An 18700-nucleotide genomic window follows, 5' to 3' on the forward strand; every position below is an offset into this window, starting at 1 on the left:
CTTTCTTCTCTGTATCACAAATAGGCAGAATGTTCTGGATGCTCTTTTTCATTAAATGAAAGAAAATGGGGATAGATGCTGTAGAAAAATGACATAAAAGTACAAATCTTCTGAAGCCATATGATAGCTTTGTGTCAGGAACAGACTGAAATGTGAACCACTTTTGACACTTTGGAGCTTGACAGCACCCATCCACATTCACTTTTATTGATTGGAAAAAAGCAGCCGGGTAAAGCTGCAAAATGTATTCAAAAGAAATTCATATGGGTTTGGAATGACTTGAGGGTGAGTAAATAAGACAGATGATTCTTTATTAATAAAAAAAAAACATAATTTTTCTCTTCCCCGTACAGGAATGCCTTGCAGCTGTGGTTTGTCTAACAAGTTGTGTAGCTCATTTCTTGAGGCCTCGACCTTCTCGCGATCTGCAGCGTCCACCATATACCTGAAAACACCAACACAATACGGACTAAATATAACACAATAATAAAGCAATATACAACAAAACAGGGTATCAATTTCAGATAATACATACACTATGGCATTGACTCCTCGGCAGTATCTTTCCCACATACTCCTGAAACGTGGTTGCCCGCCTATATCCCAAATCTACACAAAAATAACACACTTTTGTCACAAGTGGATAGAATGGGTTACGCACACATTTGTGTACATTTGAGCTGATATTCTACAATGAATAAAAACACACAAAGCTTCCAACTTCCACTCCAAGTAGAATTGTAAATATTGGTAAGCAATCAGACCTTTCACAGCCACATCATCCAATGGAAATTGATGATGTCACAATGACATCATCAAGGGCATTTCATGTACACCGACTTTAAAAAAAGCAGTTTTCTGAAATATCAATGGCATCGGTGATGTAACGGACATAATGTGTATTAAAGACCTCTTTTAATCTGAATCCAAGTAATGTGACCTTAAAGCAGAAAGATAAACAGTAAAAATTTGACTTACTTTTATGGTTACATTGCCTTTTGTAACTTTCCTCATGTTGAAGCCGACTGTAGGGATCATGTCTTCATTGAACTGACCAGACTAGAGTAACCCAAAAGAAACACATGTGATTCACTTCAATTAAAGAAAACACAAATAATTGACATGTAATGAGTAATAACCAACCAATTACCATCAAAGGTTTACAACATTAATACACTGCCTGGCCAAAAAAAAATAATAATTGCATATTCTAATATTTCGTTGGATCGCCTTTAGCTTTGATTACGGCACGCATTCGTCGTGGCATTGTTTCGACAACCTTATGCAACGTCAGAACATTTATTTCCATCCAGACACTGCATGAAAAGAATCAAATCTGGAAAAATGTGGGAATAGTCAACTCCCACTTAACTTCAAGTTATTCAGATGTATTAGGGAAAAAAATGGACCCAATTATCATGAACCGTTAACGTCCACAAAAAGCCACATACCACAATTCAGCAGACATGTAAAGGGAATCGTGAAGTTTGACGGAAATTTACAGTTGAAATTCGGCTGGTTGTGACGACTGATGGCAGTGTCCTGCTGTGAGGGCCTTTTATGTTAATGACTGGCAACTGTAAACCCCATACATCCACAGGGCTCCCAAAAAATGTCTGTCTGGATGAGGGTGCAACTATGTTACCTTTACAACAACATGCTGTTAGGTCAATGTGTGCTGCAATGTGTATCTTTTTCCTGGGCAATAACGTGGAGATTTTAAGGTGTGTGTTTAATCAGAAAAGACTTCCAGAAAAATAAACCTACTCTGAGAAATATTTACTGGAATAAAAAGTGTAACAAATAGCCCGGTCTCCCCCATTGTTGACTATTCATGATTGACCCCTTCCCTCACAAACATCTCCACCTCACACCCCACCCCCTCCTGAACAGACTTTTGTTGTTCTGATCTCTGGTCAGACTTGAGTAATTTCAAACCTACAGATGCTACAGACAGACTGTCACACTGCAACATTCTAAGAAGAATCTTAATTAAAATAATCCACTAACCAGGTAAAACAGAAGATTTATACTGCATTAAATACCAATTTAACTTCATCTGATTTTAACTGCATTATAATCTCTCACATAATGATTCCTTTTTTACACAGAATAATTTTTCCCACATGACCAGACTCAACTAATCTTCAGAGATTATATAAGGTAACATTTAAACTGATGTTGCAATCTTTTAATGTCCATTTTTATGTTGGTTTACATATTCAGTCTTTTGTTGCTAACAATATTGTATGTCTTTTAAGTGTCATGCAAGACTTATAATGACACTATAAGAAAAAAGCATTCCTACTTTCATCCTGGAAAAGGCTGAGCTGAAATACTCAATCAAGACTGTGGCAAAGAGAGAGAAGAGTAAGTTTAAAATCTATTATAGCTGATGTATTTTTTTGCATATGTTGATATGAGTTCTTTAAGTATGTGTTTTGTTGTGTTTTGCAGTTGCTGGAGTCCAGGTCAACAGATTTCATGGACATGATGTCTGATGAAGAAGATGGTGTTGTCTACAGGAGGCCAGTGTGGGTTGTAAAACCAGCAGCTTTGTAAAGCTCCATTTCAGGAGCTACAGAAGAGACTTGATGCAGACCCACACTATACTGGGAACTGATCACTTTCTTGGGATGGCAAGTGACAGAGTCAGATGCCAGTTCATTTACTGAGTTCTTAAAGGTTCACACTGTGTTTCAGATGTTCGTGATTCATAATTGTTATATTTTGTATATTTCATGTTTTCCTTTTAATAAAGATTTTTAAAGCCAGTTATTGTCTCAGCATTTATGTTGTGTCAACATTGATCGAAGGCCTGTAATAAGAGGCATAAGAAAAATGCTGTGTGGGATTGGGCTAAGTTTTAAGTTTAACCAATTAAATTAAAGCGAATTCATGCAGTAGCCCAGTAGCGGTCAAGATTTAGGGATGTACTAATTAAATTGTAACCAGTAAAATGAAAGCAAGTGTATACAGTGACCCAATGGTTGTCAAGATTTAAGGGTAGGTTAAGTTTAAGGGCAGTCAATCCAGTTTGAGATAAATGACCAAATGCAAATGTGACTCAGGTGTGAAAAAGTCTCCTGACAGACAATTTAAGAGGATTACTTACATGGCAACAAATGGCCATAACATGGAAGGAATCGTCAGTCATTATACATCCAAAATGGTATATTATTGGATGTAAACGGGCCTGTGGAATTTGAGACAGCGGGGCAGTAGATTTCTGAATATGTCAGAAATTCAGCGGTTTATTCAGGAGTCAACTGGTCCGGATACAGCTCTTTTCATACAGTGAGAGTTGCATTCATTTGTGGCTGAGATCTTGTATTGATGACGTGAGAATCGAACCACTCCATAATGTCCTCTCTAGCACATCCCAAAGACTTTCAATGGGGTTAAGGTTAGGACTCTGGGGTGACCAATTCATGTGTGAAAATGATTCCTCATGCTTCATGAACCACTCTTTCACAATTTGAGCCTGATGAATCTTGAATTGTCTTCCTGGATTTTTCCCATGCCATCAGAGAAGAAAAAATCTATTGATGGGTGTGTAGATGAGGGCGTGGTCATGTGTCTGTTTGCGGGAGAGAGGGAGTGGTGTGGCTCGTCAAGCTGGTTGGCATGATTCTTACAGCTATTTCTCATTACAGTGATGGTGGAGAAAGCCCTTAAAAGCAGCCAAACATGCCAGAAAAGACAGAGAGAGAACGAGTGTGCAGCGTTGGCGTCTGTTTTCATTGAGTGTTTGATCTATTGAACGGTGTGAAAACATTGAAAAGAGTGCATACGCTGCACACAAAAGAATATAAAAGCCTTACCTGAAGTGTGTCACTGCTCCCCGTCTCCTTTCCACACCCGAACCCTGACGTTGAGTCACACTGGTGCCGAAACCCTGGATAAATTCGAGGAGATAAGTTGTCATGGAAACCTCACCACTGAGCGAGGTGATCAAGACCCTCGCCGGCATCCAGCAAAACCGGCATCCAGCAAAACCAGCATCAAGCCCTCGTCGAGCTGCGGCTGGAGCAGGAACAACATTTCCAACTCCTGTTCCAGGCCCACGCGGAGGACCGACAGGCGTTCCGGAGCCTGATCAGACACCGGAGCCCACCTCGGCTATCCAACCGATCACCCTCCTCAAAATGGGCCAGCCGATGATCCCGAAGCATACCTCGACCTCTTTGAGAAGACAGCCGAGGTGTGGGAATGGCCGCTTGACCAGTGGGCGGCCTGACTGTTGCCACTACTCTCCGGGGAAGTGCAGCTTGCAGCTCATCAGCTCCCCGCAGCCAACCTCCTCGTCTATGCTGACCTGAAGAGAGCAACCATGCAGCGGGTCGGCAGGACCCCAAACAGAGCTGACAGCACTTCCGCTCCCCGAAGCTGGGCAAGACATCATGGACAAGGTTGAGGTTAAGCGAACGGATAGGGGCGGGGCACGTCAAGTTTACCACCTCAAACTCCTAAAATCTTGGAGGGAGGCGGTCCCTGTGGCCTTGGGGAAGGTAGTCCCAGAGAGGGTGGAGCTCGGGCCGAAGGTGACTCTCAAACCTAATCAGTTAAGTGTGGAGACCACCTCCCACCATCGCAGCTCACACACGTGGCCAAGTTGCAAGCATAATTCTCAGACGTGTTCTCGCCTCTCCCCAGTCACACAAACCTCATAGAGCACCAAATCGAGACAACCCCGGGTGTGGTGGTTCGTATCTGCCCCTATCACCTTCCTGAACACAAAAAAGGTAGTTCAGGAAGAATTAGAGGCGATGCTTGACATGGGCGTAATAGAAGAGTCGGTGAGTGATTGGGCCAGCCTGGTAGTTCTGGTACCTAACAGCGACAGGACGGTCCATTTCTGTGTAGACTATCGAAAAGTGAACGCGTGTCCAAATTTGATGCGTACCCAATGCCTCGGATTGAAGAATTGCTCGATCAGTTGGGTGAGGCTCGATTTTATTCAATGCTGGATTTAATAAAGGGTTATTGGCAGATCCCCTTAATTCCAATATCCCGAGAGCAAACAGCGTTTTCCACACCTTTCGGCTTACACCAATTTGTGACTCTTCCTTTCGATTTGTTCAGGGCCCCCACCATGTTCCAGCGTCTCATGGATAAAATTCTCAGGCCACATACAGCATATGCCACCGCTTATTTGGACGATATCATCATTTACAGTAATGATTGGCGGCACCACGTGAAACATCTGAGAGCTGTCCTGAGGTCGCTGCGACGGGCGGGGCTCAAGGCCAACCCGAAGAAGTGCACAATTGGGCGGGTGTAAATTCGGTATCTGGGGTTCCACTTGGGTCATGGGCAGGCGTGACCCCAAGTTAACAAAACCACAGCGACTGCGGCCTGCCCAAGGCCCAAAACCAAAAAGGAGGTGAGACATTTTCTGGGGCTGGCTGGCTACTGGGGGGCGTGGTCATGTTTCTGTTTGCGGGAGAGGGGGAGTGGTGTGGCTTGTCAAGCTGGTTGGCATGATTTCTTACAGCTGTTTCTCATTACAGTGATGGCAGAGAAAGCCCTTAAAAGCAGCCAAACATGGCAGAGAAGACAGAGAGAGAATGAGTGTGCAGCGTTGGCGTCTGTTTGTTTGATGTATTGAGTGTTGTTAAGAAGTTTGTTTATTTTGAGAGTATTTTTTATTGAACTGAGTGAAAACTTTGAAAAGAGTGCATATGCTGCACACAAAGGCAAAGAAAATAAAAGCCTTACTTGAAGCGTGTCACTGCTTCCCGTCTCCTCCTTTCCACACCCGAACACTGACGTTGTGTCACAATGGGATAACCTGTTCATTCAGTACATTCAGGTAGTCAGCTGACTTCATTTTATTGCCACATAACTTTGCTGAGCCAAGACCTGATCAATTGAAACAACCCCAGATCATAACACTACCTCCAGAGGCTTGTACAGTGGGCACTATGCATGATGGGTGCATTGCTTCATGCGCTTCCCTTCTTACCCTGATGCGCCCATTACTTTGGAATAGGGTAAATCTGGACATTTTTCCATTGAAATTGAAGTGTTTTTTTCCGATTAGCCTCACTAACAAGTGGCTTTCTTGTAGCCATAAAGCTGTTTAGTCCCAATCCTGTAAATTTTCGTTGCATTGTGCATGTGGAAATGCTCTTACTTTCACTATTAAACATAGCTGTGAGTTCTACTGTTGATTTTTTACAATGTGGCTTCACCAAGCCTTTTAGTGATCTCCGATCACAATCATTCAAGATTTTTTTACGACCACATTTCTTCCGCGAATCTGACAGTTCACCGCTATCCTTCCAGGTTGTGTTGGACAGTTCTTAACCCAATTCCAGTGATTTCAGCATTCTCCTTAGTTGTTTTCTTTGCTTGATGCAGGCCAATAATTTGCCCCTTCTGAAACACAGTAACATCTTTTCCACAACCATGAGATATGTCTTTCAACATGGTTGTTTAAGAAATGAGAAACGACACACTGCATCAGAGTTAAAAGAACTGTTGCCAGCTGAAACATATTAATCACTGCAGTAATGATCCAATCATAGGCTCTTAAATATCTGCTTATTTAAATCCAAATGGCGACTTTTTTTTGGCCAGGCAGTGTATAATACTATAATGTCTTACAAAACAAACTAAGGGACCAACAAGAGAAAGTCAACATTAAACATTTTCATGCAACATGAAATAAACCCTAATTTCTTCAAGTATTTAGACATTCTAATTTTAAAATTAAAGTGTAAATCATAAGGGATTTGATGTCTTACACATGGATCACTTTGGGGTGAAAACTGAAAAACAAGCCTTTCACTTTAAAGAGATTATGATTTACAAAAGCCAATCCATTGAGTGAGATGTCCTCTATTGCAAAGGCCTCTCACCAAGGGGTAAACACCAAAAGAGCTTAACAAACATAATATTTCAAAACTTAAGGGTTGCAACAGTACATTTGCTTTGATCAAGAACATCTTGGGTGCTTCTGCATTTCTTGTGGTCAGTGGTTTACAATATATGGAGAAAAAAAACAAACTCAAAACCGGCATTTACAATAATAAGGTGCTCACCTTGTCTCTAATGCAAATGTAAACATAACTGTTTCAGATTTAGAGGTGAAACAATATTAAATAAGAATCAGCCATCATCGAAAACAGCAAGGCAGAAATAATGTAAATGAACAAATCCATTTATAGATTTTAAACTGCCCCCTAAATCATTCTCTGACCCTAGAATGACACCAATAATATGTTGAAACTAGAAGAGAGATACTTCTAGCCACAGAAACAAACCACCCCCTTGATTTTAAGCCATGCAAACTTGTAAAGTTATGCAAGTGTGCTTAAAACCCCTTTTTGTGCACTCATTTTGCTGCACTGCAGAAGCTGCAATGGGAGACAAAAGGGCAACTTTTTAGGATAATTTCGCCCAAGTGGAAAACTACGACTAGTGGGGCGATAAGCTGCAGTACCCTGCTTTCTTGCATTTGGGCAAGTTGCCTTACACCTAATTCAGATCGCTGTACCCTGAGACCTTTAGAATTAAAGGAATAGTTCACCCAAAATTGAAAATTCTCTCATCATTCACTCACCCTCATGCCATCCCAGATGTGTATGATTTTTTTCTTCTGCTGAACACAAACGAAGGTTTTTAGAAGAATAATTCAGCTCTGTAGGTTCATACAATGCAAGTGAATGGTGGCCAGATCTTTGAAGGTCCAAAAAGCACATAAATGCAGCATAAAAGTAACCCATACGATTCCAGTTGTTAAATCCATATCTTCAGAAGCGATATGATAGTTGTGGGTGAGGATCAGATCAATATTATTAATAATATTAAAAGCCCTTTTTTTCACTATAAAATTCTCCACGCATCTCGGATTCGAAATGACACAAGAAATGCTTAGACACACAGACACACGCTTGAAGAAACACACTTTATTACATTTTTTAGAACAGATGAAAGAAAAGCCGTCTATACGCATGTTTGACACGCTGTTTGTTCAGAGGCGTGCAGTCTCGTGGAACACGCATATGTAAAGGGTTCTCACTCTTTCTTTCAGTCTTCTGAAAATTTTTTGTAAGAATAGTATCATCTATAAGAATGCTGCAAATTACCTCAGACCATCTCAGCTCAGGAGATGCTCTGAGTTCAGATCGCTATATTTCCACAGAGCAGTTCGTTGTGAGTGAAACTCTGCAGGGTCACTTATATATATATATATATATATATCCTATACATCTGTGATTAAATAATAAAATAATACTAAAACACATTCACCTCGAACCACGATTTATATTTTAGTGATTATTATCATCATTATAATTATTAGGTTTACATTTATAATTGTTTTTAGATCTTAATTTGTATTAGTAATTTTCCGCCTGTTGTCATAGATGGATACTTGCGTGATGGTAAATGGAAAGGTGGTTATATATGTTATTTGTTTTTTTTTTACCACTTCATTATTTTAATTGCTTTTTCGTTTCGTTTTAAGTGACATTTTAATTTAGAAATGTCTTTGGTTTAAGTTTTTTGTTTTTTTAAATAAATGAATTTAATTTTCATTGCAAAAATCAATAAAAGCAAAAATATTCAACAAGCCACGTGATAAGATGCGTGGGTTGACGGTCTCAGACGCGGAGGCAACTGAGATTCGTCCTCCACCACCCGGATTGAGGCGAGCCACTACGCCACCATGAGGACCTAGAGCGCATTGAGAATTGGGCATTCCAAATTGGGGAGAAAAAAGGGAGAAAAATATAAATAAAAAATACAGTAAAAACTAAAAAGTTGAGCAACACATTTTAATTGCACTTCATTTTTTTCAGTTTCATTTGAATTTTTAGTTAAAATAAATAAAAAATAAAGTTAAGTGTGAAATCAAGCCGCCTTGCATTATTGTGTAGGCTATTGCTTAACGAAAATTACCCCATAGTACCACTTAGCATCCAACCAGCGGTAATACCGGTGTTAGTCAGTTTGAACGTGAACACCGCACCCGTGTGAAAATTATAAGTCTACTCACAGAGTCAACAGTACACTGAATTGAGAACCGAAGTCTCTTTCAGACATGTCTGCATTCCCGAGAACCAATGAGTGAGCCACTGAAACTATGAGCATGTGTCTACCGAGGACTTCAATGAGATGGCAAAACATACGTTTCTTCAGTAACAAATAAAATGTACTGGAAATATGCATACAACTAGTTTTATTAATATTTTTTTTTTTTAAACATGCAAAAACCTTTCAGTTGAGAAATGTAAATGTAAATACATTGTACTACTGAATTTTGTGCATACAGATTATATTTTAAGCGGTTATAAACTGTATCACTTTTATTAATTTTTTTAAAGGGTGAGCTGATTAAGTCTAGTTTGTTAACTTTATATGTTTTAGACATGTAGAACATCCGCGTTTATACATCAGTGTCTGTATTAGGTGCTTTAGGTGCAAAACTTTGATGTTGGAAACTTATCCAAGATAAGTTATATCCAATAACTGTCAGCCCCCACAGTGAGCCTGGTTTCTCCCAAGGTTATTTTTCTCCATTAACCAACATCTTATGAAGTTTTGTGTTCCTTGCCACAGTTGCCTTCAGCTTGCTCACAGGGGTTCTAAATAGAATTATTAATTATTAAATTTTTATTCACAATTTACAATCATATTTAATCAAACTACACAATGATGACTCTAAGACTTTACAGATATTACAGTCTCATTTTTTGTTAATGTATGATTTTCTGTAAAGCTACTTTGAAACGATGTGTGTTGTGAAAAGCGCTATACTAATAAAAATGACTTTACTTGATGCATTTAATGTGCAGGATCACTGAATAAAACACTGATGACAATAAACACCCTTATCATTATAACGTAATTGAATCAAATGTAATATTCTGCAATATGCGCTTACATATTACATACCATGACACCGTGATGTTAAAATTATGTACTAGTGGGGGCCTGGGTAGCTCAGTGGTAAAAACGCTGGCTATTGCTAGGTCGAATCCCAGGGCGTGCTGAGTGACTCCAGCCAGGTCTCCTAAGCAACCAAATTGGCCCGGTTGCTAGGGAGGGTAGAGTTACATGGGTAACCTCCTCGTGGTCATTATAATGTGGTTCGTTCTCAGTGGGGCGCATGGTGAGTTGAGCATGGTTGCCGCGGTGGATGCGTGAAGCCTCCACACGCGCTATGTCTCCGTGGCAACGCGCTCAACAAGCCACGTGATAAGAGTGCGGGTTGACGGTCTCAGATGTGGAGGCAATTGGGATTCGTCCTCCGCCACCCGGACTGAGGTGAATCACTACGCGACCACAAGGACTTAAAAGCACATTGGGAATTGGGCATTCCAAATAGGGAAAAATCCAAAAAATAAAATAAAATAAAAAGAATAATTTTTTTACTAGTGATGACATAATAGAACTGATGAATTGTTTTTTTTTTTAACCGGTTCACTGAAACGAACCGTATGAAAGAACTGGTTCCAGAAAAGATTCTGACTTCCCATCGTTATTTGGCGATTCATCTTCTTCATGCATATCGCCACATACTGGGCAGGGAGGAGAATTTACACTGGCAGCCAAAAGTTTGGGATAATGTACAGATTTTGCTCTTATGGAAAGAAATTGGTACTTTTATTCACCAAAGTGGCATCCAACTGATCACAATGTATAGTCAGGACATTAATAGCATGAAAAATTTCTATTAAAATTTGAAAAAAACTTCCTCAAAGAGTTCTCATCAAAAAATCATCCACGCGCAGCAATGACAGCTTTGCAGATCCTTGGCATTCTTGCTGTCAGTTTGTCCAGATACTCAGGTGACATTTCACCCCACGCATCCTGTAGCACTTGCCATAGATGTGGCTGTCTTGTCGGGCACTTCTCACGCACCTTACAGTCTAGCTGATCCCACAAAAGCTCAATGGGGTTAAGATCCATAACACTCTTTTCCAGTTATCTGTTGTCCAATGTCTCTGTTTCTTTTCACACTCTAACCTTTTCTTTTTGTTTTTCTGTTTCAAAAGTGGCTTTTTCTTTGCAATTCTTCCCATAAGGGGTCTTATGAGTCTTCTCTTTACTGTTGTACATGAAACTGGTGTTGAGTGGGTAGAATTCAATGAAGCTGTCAGCTGAGGACATGTGAGGCATCTATTTCTCAAACTAGAGACTCAGATGTACTTATTTTTGTACTTATTCAGATGTTAGATTTTTTTTTTTTTTATTATTATTTATCACACATTATACATTTTGCACATATACAGTGAAATTCTTTTTTTTTTTTTTTTCACATATCCCAGCTAGGCTGGGGTCAGAGTGCAGGGTCTGCTATGATACAGTGCCCCTGGAGCAGATAGGGTCAAGGGCCTTGCTCAAGGGCCCAACAGTGGCATCTTGGCGGTGCTGGGGCAGACCTTCTGATCAGTAACCCAGAGCCTTAACCGCTGAGCTACCACTGCCCCTTGTTCAGTTGTACATCTGGCCTTCCACATCTCTTTCTGTCCTTGTTAGAGCCAGTTGCCCTTTGTCTTTGAAGAATGTAGTGTACACCTTTGTATGAAATCTTCAGGTTTTTTTTTTTTGTCAATTTCAAGCATTGTATAGCCTTCATTCCTCAAAACAATGATTGACCGATGAGTTTCTAGAGAAAGCGGTTTCTTTTTTGCCATTTTTGACCTAATATTGACCTTAAGACATGCCAGTCTATTGCATACTGTGGCAACTCAAAAACAAACACAAAGACAATGTTAAGCTTCATTTAACGAACCAAATAGCTTTCAGTAGTGTTTGATATAATGGCAAGTGATTTTCTAGTACCAAATTAGCAATTTAGCATGATTACTCAAGGATAAGGTGTCGGAGTGATAGCTGCTGGAAATGGGGCCTATCTAGATTTGATCAAAAATGACTTTTTTCAAATAGTGATGGTGCTGTTTTTTTTACATCAGTAATGTCCGGACTATACTTTGTGATCAGTTGAATGCCACTTTGGTGAATTAAAGTACCAATTTCCTTCCGAAACAGCAAAATCTGTACATTATTCCAAACTTTTGGTTGCTAGTGTATAGCAAAAAAGGACTTAAATATTGATCTGATCCTCACCCACACCTATCATATCGCAGACCTTCAAAGATCTGGCCACCATTCACTTGCATCGTATGGACCTACAAAGTTAAAATATTCTTCTAAAAATTTCTGTTTGTTTTCAGCAGAAGAAAAAAAGTCATACACATCTGGGATGGCATGAGGGTGAGTAAATAATGAGAGAATTTTCATTTATCGGTAAACTATTCTTTTAAGGGCAAAATGGAGAGGTTATCTAGGGACTTTGCAAGCTCTCAAGCCATTTGAATGTTTTGAAGGGAAGCAACATACATTATAAAACATAAATAACAAACCATCATGCCATTATTATGACATTATGTGTGTCATCGTAAACCTTCAGAGTTACAGTTGAGTAGATTAAGATAGCTAAATGCATGCAAAACCATTCATAACCGCATGCATATGAACCAACATAAGTCTAATTGACTTACGGATCAATGGAGAAAATAATTCTCACAAATGACATCTGCTCTGAGTCAGCATGTACATCTGTCATGGGAAAATGCTTTTCAACTATGATCAGGAAATTATCTCATAAGTAAATCTAAAAAGACATTTGGCACTGACACAACTGTAGCAGCAAACCAAAAAGCCACATTTGCATGTCTAACTTTGTAGTTGATAAAGTAATACTGCACTATAATTATATTATAAGTGTGATGAAACTGTCTGGATGCTTATGATCTATACCAAAACACCAGTGGTATCTCTCCCTCCCTAAAAGTCATGACTCTTAGAGTCTTCATATATTGATAAACCAGGATATGTCCATAAACCTTATTTCATCCACAAACTAAAATGTCAAGCAATCCATTTAAACATCACACCAATATTTATAACATGGCTCATACAAAAAGGTATTAAAGCATCGATTCTCCACCCTGGCACGCCTTGATTCATGTGCATGACAGTAAAACATCAGCTTAGTGAGTCATTCTGTTTATTACCAGCTGCAGGATAAAAACAAACCCATTTAAACATGTTAACAGTTATGAATTATATACATTTAAGCATATAGAACTTGATAAAGCTTCAGTTTTCATTTTGTATGGCAAATAATCATAGACTTACAGCAATGACGTTGACAAAAGTTGTTTTTCCAGAGTACTGAAGCCCTACTAGGGTCAACTCCATCTCCTCTTTCCAGAAGAGCGACCGGAACCAGTCCAGCAGCCGGTTAATGAGGGCGAGCATCTCTGCTGTCTGAGTGTGTGCTGCTGTACGAACTCTGATGATCAGGATGAGGCTGGCAGAGCAGATTTTGATCCTGCTGGAGAAACAGAGGAGAACGAGGAAGCAGCTGGTGTCATGTGACAATCACTGACGCATAATAACTGCGACGCTCCCGCGATTGGCGTCTTTCAGAATAAAAGTAAGCAGAAAGCTGCTTTTCATAAATAAATAAATAAATTAATTAATCGTTTATAGACTCTAGAGGCAACAAGCTAAAAAATAACCATATTCAACAACTGCGTGCTAATGTTAAAAATGTTCGATGACCCCAGGACTATCGCAAATTTCCGTGATAAGTTTTATGGTAATTTACACACTTCTAACTTTTGTCAACAGTCTATCTCAGAGTTATTTGAGTCTTTGTCCATAAGCAGCTTAGCATTGATAATTGTAATATATGTGTATATTATTTAAAAAAATGTACAGATATTCTCTCTAAACGCGCACGGAGCAGCGGGAGGAGGGAGCGCAACTGATGGCATGAACAAGACAGACAGTCCGACGAATCTCGTCCACCAATCAGAACGTTGATTTCAGACACGATTGGATATTTGCTAACCAATCATATTTTCAATCATATTTCCATTTCATTAAGGGGCGGGATATTTCCAGCTTCTAATGCTGATGCACAAGTATCCCTGGAGTAACCATAATTTGCGCTGTGAATTTATTTATCTGCTAAACGTATATATATATACACACACACACACACAAATTTTGCTCTTATGGAAAGAAATTGGTACTTTTATTCACCAAAGTGGCATTCAACTGATTACAATGTATAGTCAGGACATTAATAACGTGAAAATTTACTATTACAATTTGAAAAAAAAAAAAAAAAAATTAATTACTTCTTAAACTACTTCAAAGAGTTCTCATCAAATAATCCTCCATGTGCAGCAATGACAGCTTTGCAGATCCTTGGCATTCTAGCTGTCAGTTTGTCCAGATACTCAGGTGACAATTCACCCCACGCTTCCTGTAGCACTTGCCATAGGTGTGGCTGTCTTGTCGGGCACTTCGCACGCACCTTACAGTCTAGCTGATCCCACAAAAGCTCAATGGGGTTAAGATCCATAACACTCTTTTCCAGTTATCTGTTGTCCAATGTCTGTGTTTCTTTGCCCACTCTAACCTTTTCTTTTTGTTTTTCTGTTTCAAAAGTGGCTTTTTCTTTGCAATTCTTCCCATAAGGCCTGCACCCCTGAGTCTTCTCTTTACTGTTGTACATGAAACTGGTGTTGAGTGGGTAGAATTCAATGAATCTGTCAGCTGAGGACATGTGAGGCATCTATTTCTCAAACTAGAGACTCTGATGTACTTATCCTCTTGTTTAGTCGTACATCTGGCCTTCCACATCTCTTTCTGTCCTTGTTAGAGCCAGTTGCCCTTTGTCTTTGAAGAATGTAGTGTACACCTTTGTATGAAATCTTCAGTTTTTTTCCAATTTCAAGCATTGTATAGCCTTCATATATACATTTAAATGTAACTTATGCATTTAAACTTTGTGAAAATACTTCATGTTATTTCACCCATGCTAGTTTTTAGTGCTCTTCTCAGATGCTGGAAAACTGTGTCCCGTAATTATATCTTTTTTGCCTTTTACTGCTGTCAGTGGTGCCTTTTTCTCATGGTATCAAATCATTTCCATTTATATTTCTAAGTAGGGAAACAATTTCATTGTACACAGAAAAGCACATTATAGTACACAAATAAAACAAATAACCATTCATTCTTATGTAGGCTATATATGGTAATACAAGATAACGTGTTACCGTGAACATTACTACACTCATATTAGCTATACAATGCTTACCATTTTATTGCATATTATGTGTGTGTTAGTTTATTAATTGGAGTAATTATAAAGTAATAACTATTTTCATAGTAGCCTAATGAAAGGAATATTAATGACACCTATTAATTTACATACATTTTTAACATCAAGTTACCATACCATGGTTCTTAGTAGTGTACTGTACACAATGCCAGCAAGAAACTTACCCTGATATACATTTTGTAAGTTCATGTGGGAGAATAATTAGATCAGGTGAATGTTTTATTTTTATTTTAAGTCCATTTTTACTGTAAATTCTCCTCCCTGCTCAATCTCCACTTTAACTTTCACTTTCACATTCTTCAATATTGATCTGTTTCTCACCCACACCTATCATACCACTTCTGAAGATATGGATTTAACCACTGGAGTCATATGGATTAATTTATGCTGCCTTTATGTGCTTTTTGTAGCGTTAAAATTACCTACAGAGCTGAGATTTTCTTCTAAAAATCTTAATTTGTGTTCTGCAGAAAAAATAAAGTCATGCACATCTGGGATGGCATGAGGGTGAGTAAATGATGAGAGAATTTAAATTAGTAGCTTGTACAAATAACAGTTGAACATAACAGGTAATAAGATAATTACATGAACACAAAGGAAGCACATCAGGTAAGTAGTGAGGATGCATAAAAAATTGCGTAGCAAGTGTGTAGCTTTTTCCATTTTAAAATTAGGATGGGCATTTTTAAAAAGTTTTGTAGTCCACTACCCTAACCAACAAAAAGCGAGTAATTGATTACTCATGAATTAAAATTTAAGTTCAAAATAACAATGACACGTATATGCAATTTAAACGTTACTAAAGGCTACGTCTACATTAATCCGGATACATTTGAAAACGGCGTTTTCGTTTCAAAACGCTCTCCGTCCACACTAGCGTTTTCCAAAAGTTGCTTATCCACACTGAAACGTCTGAAAACGCTTACGTCCCTGTACTGCGCATGAGTATATCGTAAGACGCTTCGACATGTGTCATTTCCGTCAGGCGTTTATTTACTTTCCGCTTCTTTGAAACGTCGCGGCAATGTACGGTCTGAAACGCAACTGTCCTCGCGTTCCGCCGCTGAACAACAACTGCGAGTAAATATCTCGTCTCCTTTGAAGAAATGTAAGCTGAAGTATGTACAAACTGACATTAATCTTTAACAGCGCAATCAAACTGGAGAGTAGCCAAAACAACTGCGATACAACGTCGTCCACCATCATTTTTGGACTGAATGAGTCACATGACTAAAAATGCGTCATCATTTTCGAAAGCATCCGTTTTCACAGTCCACACTACAACGCGAAAACGGTGTTTTCAAATTTATCCACTTTGGAGTGCGTTTTCAAAAAGCTCAGTTTTTTGCGGACAAAAACGCCATCTCAGTGTGGACGGAAGGCCAAAACGGAGAGAAAAAGATGCGTTTTCAAACGAAAACGTATTAGTGTGGACAAGGCCTAAGAAGGGTTTCAAAATAAGCTAACTGCATTAATAAAAATGGGGGGGAAAAGATTTTAAAATAACAGCAAAAACATTTGCACTTACCCAGAGGTTACATAGAAACGAATACTGACACCATTAGAGTAATGCACATATCTAAACAGAGCACATATCTAACATACTGTAAAGGATATCACATTTTTATAATTTCACATGTTATTATTCAGAAAAACAAGTGGTGAGAGTTGGATTTTTATAAAATCCGCTCTGTGAGTGATGAAAGATTTAACGCACATACACACATAGCTACTAGTCTGATGAGCTTTTGCATTCTATCTCCACCATAAAATCAGACCTCTATCCATTGGTAGGCATGACTCCAAAGTGAACAGAATACCAACAGAGTATAATTCAATAACAATCAAAATATTACAAGTATTGCCACACTTGATTTCACACTTGTCCAAACTCACCGCCCCCCAGTGGACTCAGATAGAGCACTGGTTTCCGGAAGTATTATTCCCATTCATTTCTTCCATAGACTTTTCATGCAGCCAAGAAATGCCCGCAGTAGTGCGGTTATGGACTGCGGTGCATTTTGTGGAGTGATTTCGATCTGATCACGGTGTTTAGTGTAAAAGTCCGCTCTCATTTCTGTTCCCTGAGTGCTGTTGAATTCTCACGCCTGCGGAACAGCAGTTACGTCCATGTCATGAGTTTGAATTCTCCGCTGTGGCTGTAATGTGAGCTCATGAATGAGGCAGTGCTGTTATTGGATGGAAGCGTTCCATCTCATGAATAATGTGGAGAAACGCTCATAATCTAGTGACGTAAATGCGTGCTCTCCTACCAATCATAACTTGGAGTTTACGCATATACCCCTTTTTTTGTTTCCTTTTGAAACTGGAAGAACGAAATGGCTCAATATAACGAAAAAATAACCACCTTTACAATAAACATGATGAGTGCTATAATTGTTTTCAGTGATGTGCATCCTGTACATATCTGTTCACATCTCCAAAAATTTGTTTTTGGGTTTCATGACGACAGTAAGCAAGCCATTTGTAGGTTAATTTTCTCAAAAACTCTGGCCACTTGTCTCCCTGTGGCGCTATAAAAATTGCTCTGTTTGTTTTGAGAGACCTGTCCATACCGAAAAAATAACACTGACTCAACCAATGGCATGAGCTGGGGGCGAGACTACTATCTGTTTGTTTGATCAACAGAAGATGGGGGCTATTCTTTTTGGTGGTGCAGAAATTACACACTTCAGCTTTAAAGCAAAAAGCTTCGTTTTTTAAATTGTTTTTGGCCTGTCGTCCCATAACTGAGAACCATAGACATTGAAGCCTGCACCCTCATAAATCTACAGTACCCTTGTCATTTTATAGAGGATCAGATGGGAGCCAACTGAAAAGTAATCAAAAACAATGTCTTTTGATTTAATAGGTTTTTTTATGTAAATTATTAATATTATTATTATTACATAAGTAAAGAAATAAAGAAAATAAGTACATGGACCCTTTTTAAAGACTGTGATGATGCATTTCCGCCTTATCTAGCAGCGTAAACATTTTTAATTTATTTTTATTATTTAGTGTAGATTTATAACATTATGCTTTGTGTTACCCTGGAATTAGTTTACACCGACTAAATTTGACATCTCTTTTCTAACTATATTAATCCAGCGCTCTCTATTTGTTCCTCTAGTGGAAAGTCGTGGAAACATGTAAGCAAAAATAATATTTGCTGAGGTCTCTCATATACCGCAATCCAAACCGGGAAATGTGAAAAACAAAGCAACATTTTGGAGAGGTGTCAGTGTGCATTTTGGTAGTTGGTGTGATTAATGCACGTTTAAGTAGTGATGGAGAGTCGACTCCAAAAGACTCGATTCCTCGACTCTGACTCGCCCTACAATCGGAGTCGACTCTAATACAGGAATCGATTCTTTTGTTTGACTCTTTAACTTTACGAACAGGACGTTGTGATTGGCTCAAAATAATGAATAGGCGATCTTAAGAACCAATCACATCCTCTACAAACACCTGTTGGTTGGTGGGACACCACCTCATTCATCATGTGCGTTTGAGTGAGAGGTAATGTGCGTGCGTGAA

At 39.0% G+C, this 18700-nt stretch overlaps 1 protein-coding gene across 1 annotated transcript in view; it reads right to left on the bottom strand.

Moving 5' to 3' along the window:
* Positions 1 to 13732, bottom strand: part of arl8bb (ADP-ribosylation factor-like 8Bb) — a 28890-nt gene extending 15158 nt beyond the window's left edge. Inside the window, exons 1-4 of the mRNA XM_051673483.1 lie at positions 13159 to 13732; positions 979 to 1059; positions 536 to 609; positions 352 to 445 (exon numbers count right to left, since the gene is read on the bottom strand). Coding sequence (XP_051529443.1) covers positions 352 to 445; positions 536 to 609; positions 979 to 1059; positions 13159 to 13281 — 372 coding nt within the window. The 5' untranslated portion in view covers positions 13282 to 13732. The remainder of the gene's footprint in view (positions 1 to 351; positions 446 to 535; positions 610 to 978; positions 1060 to 13158) is intronic.
* Between the last annotated feature and the right edge of the window lie 4968 nt (positions 13733 to 18700).

Source organism: Myxocyprinus asiaticus, chromosome 35 (genome assembly GCF_019703515.2).
Source record: "Myxocyprinus asiaticus isolate MX2 ecotype Aquarium Trade chromosome 35, UBuf_Myxa_2, whole genome shotgun sequence".
Taxonomy (NCBI): Eukaryota; Metazoa; Chordata; class Actinopteri; order Cypriniformes; family Catostomidae; genus Myxocyprinus; species Myxocyprinus asiaticus.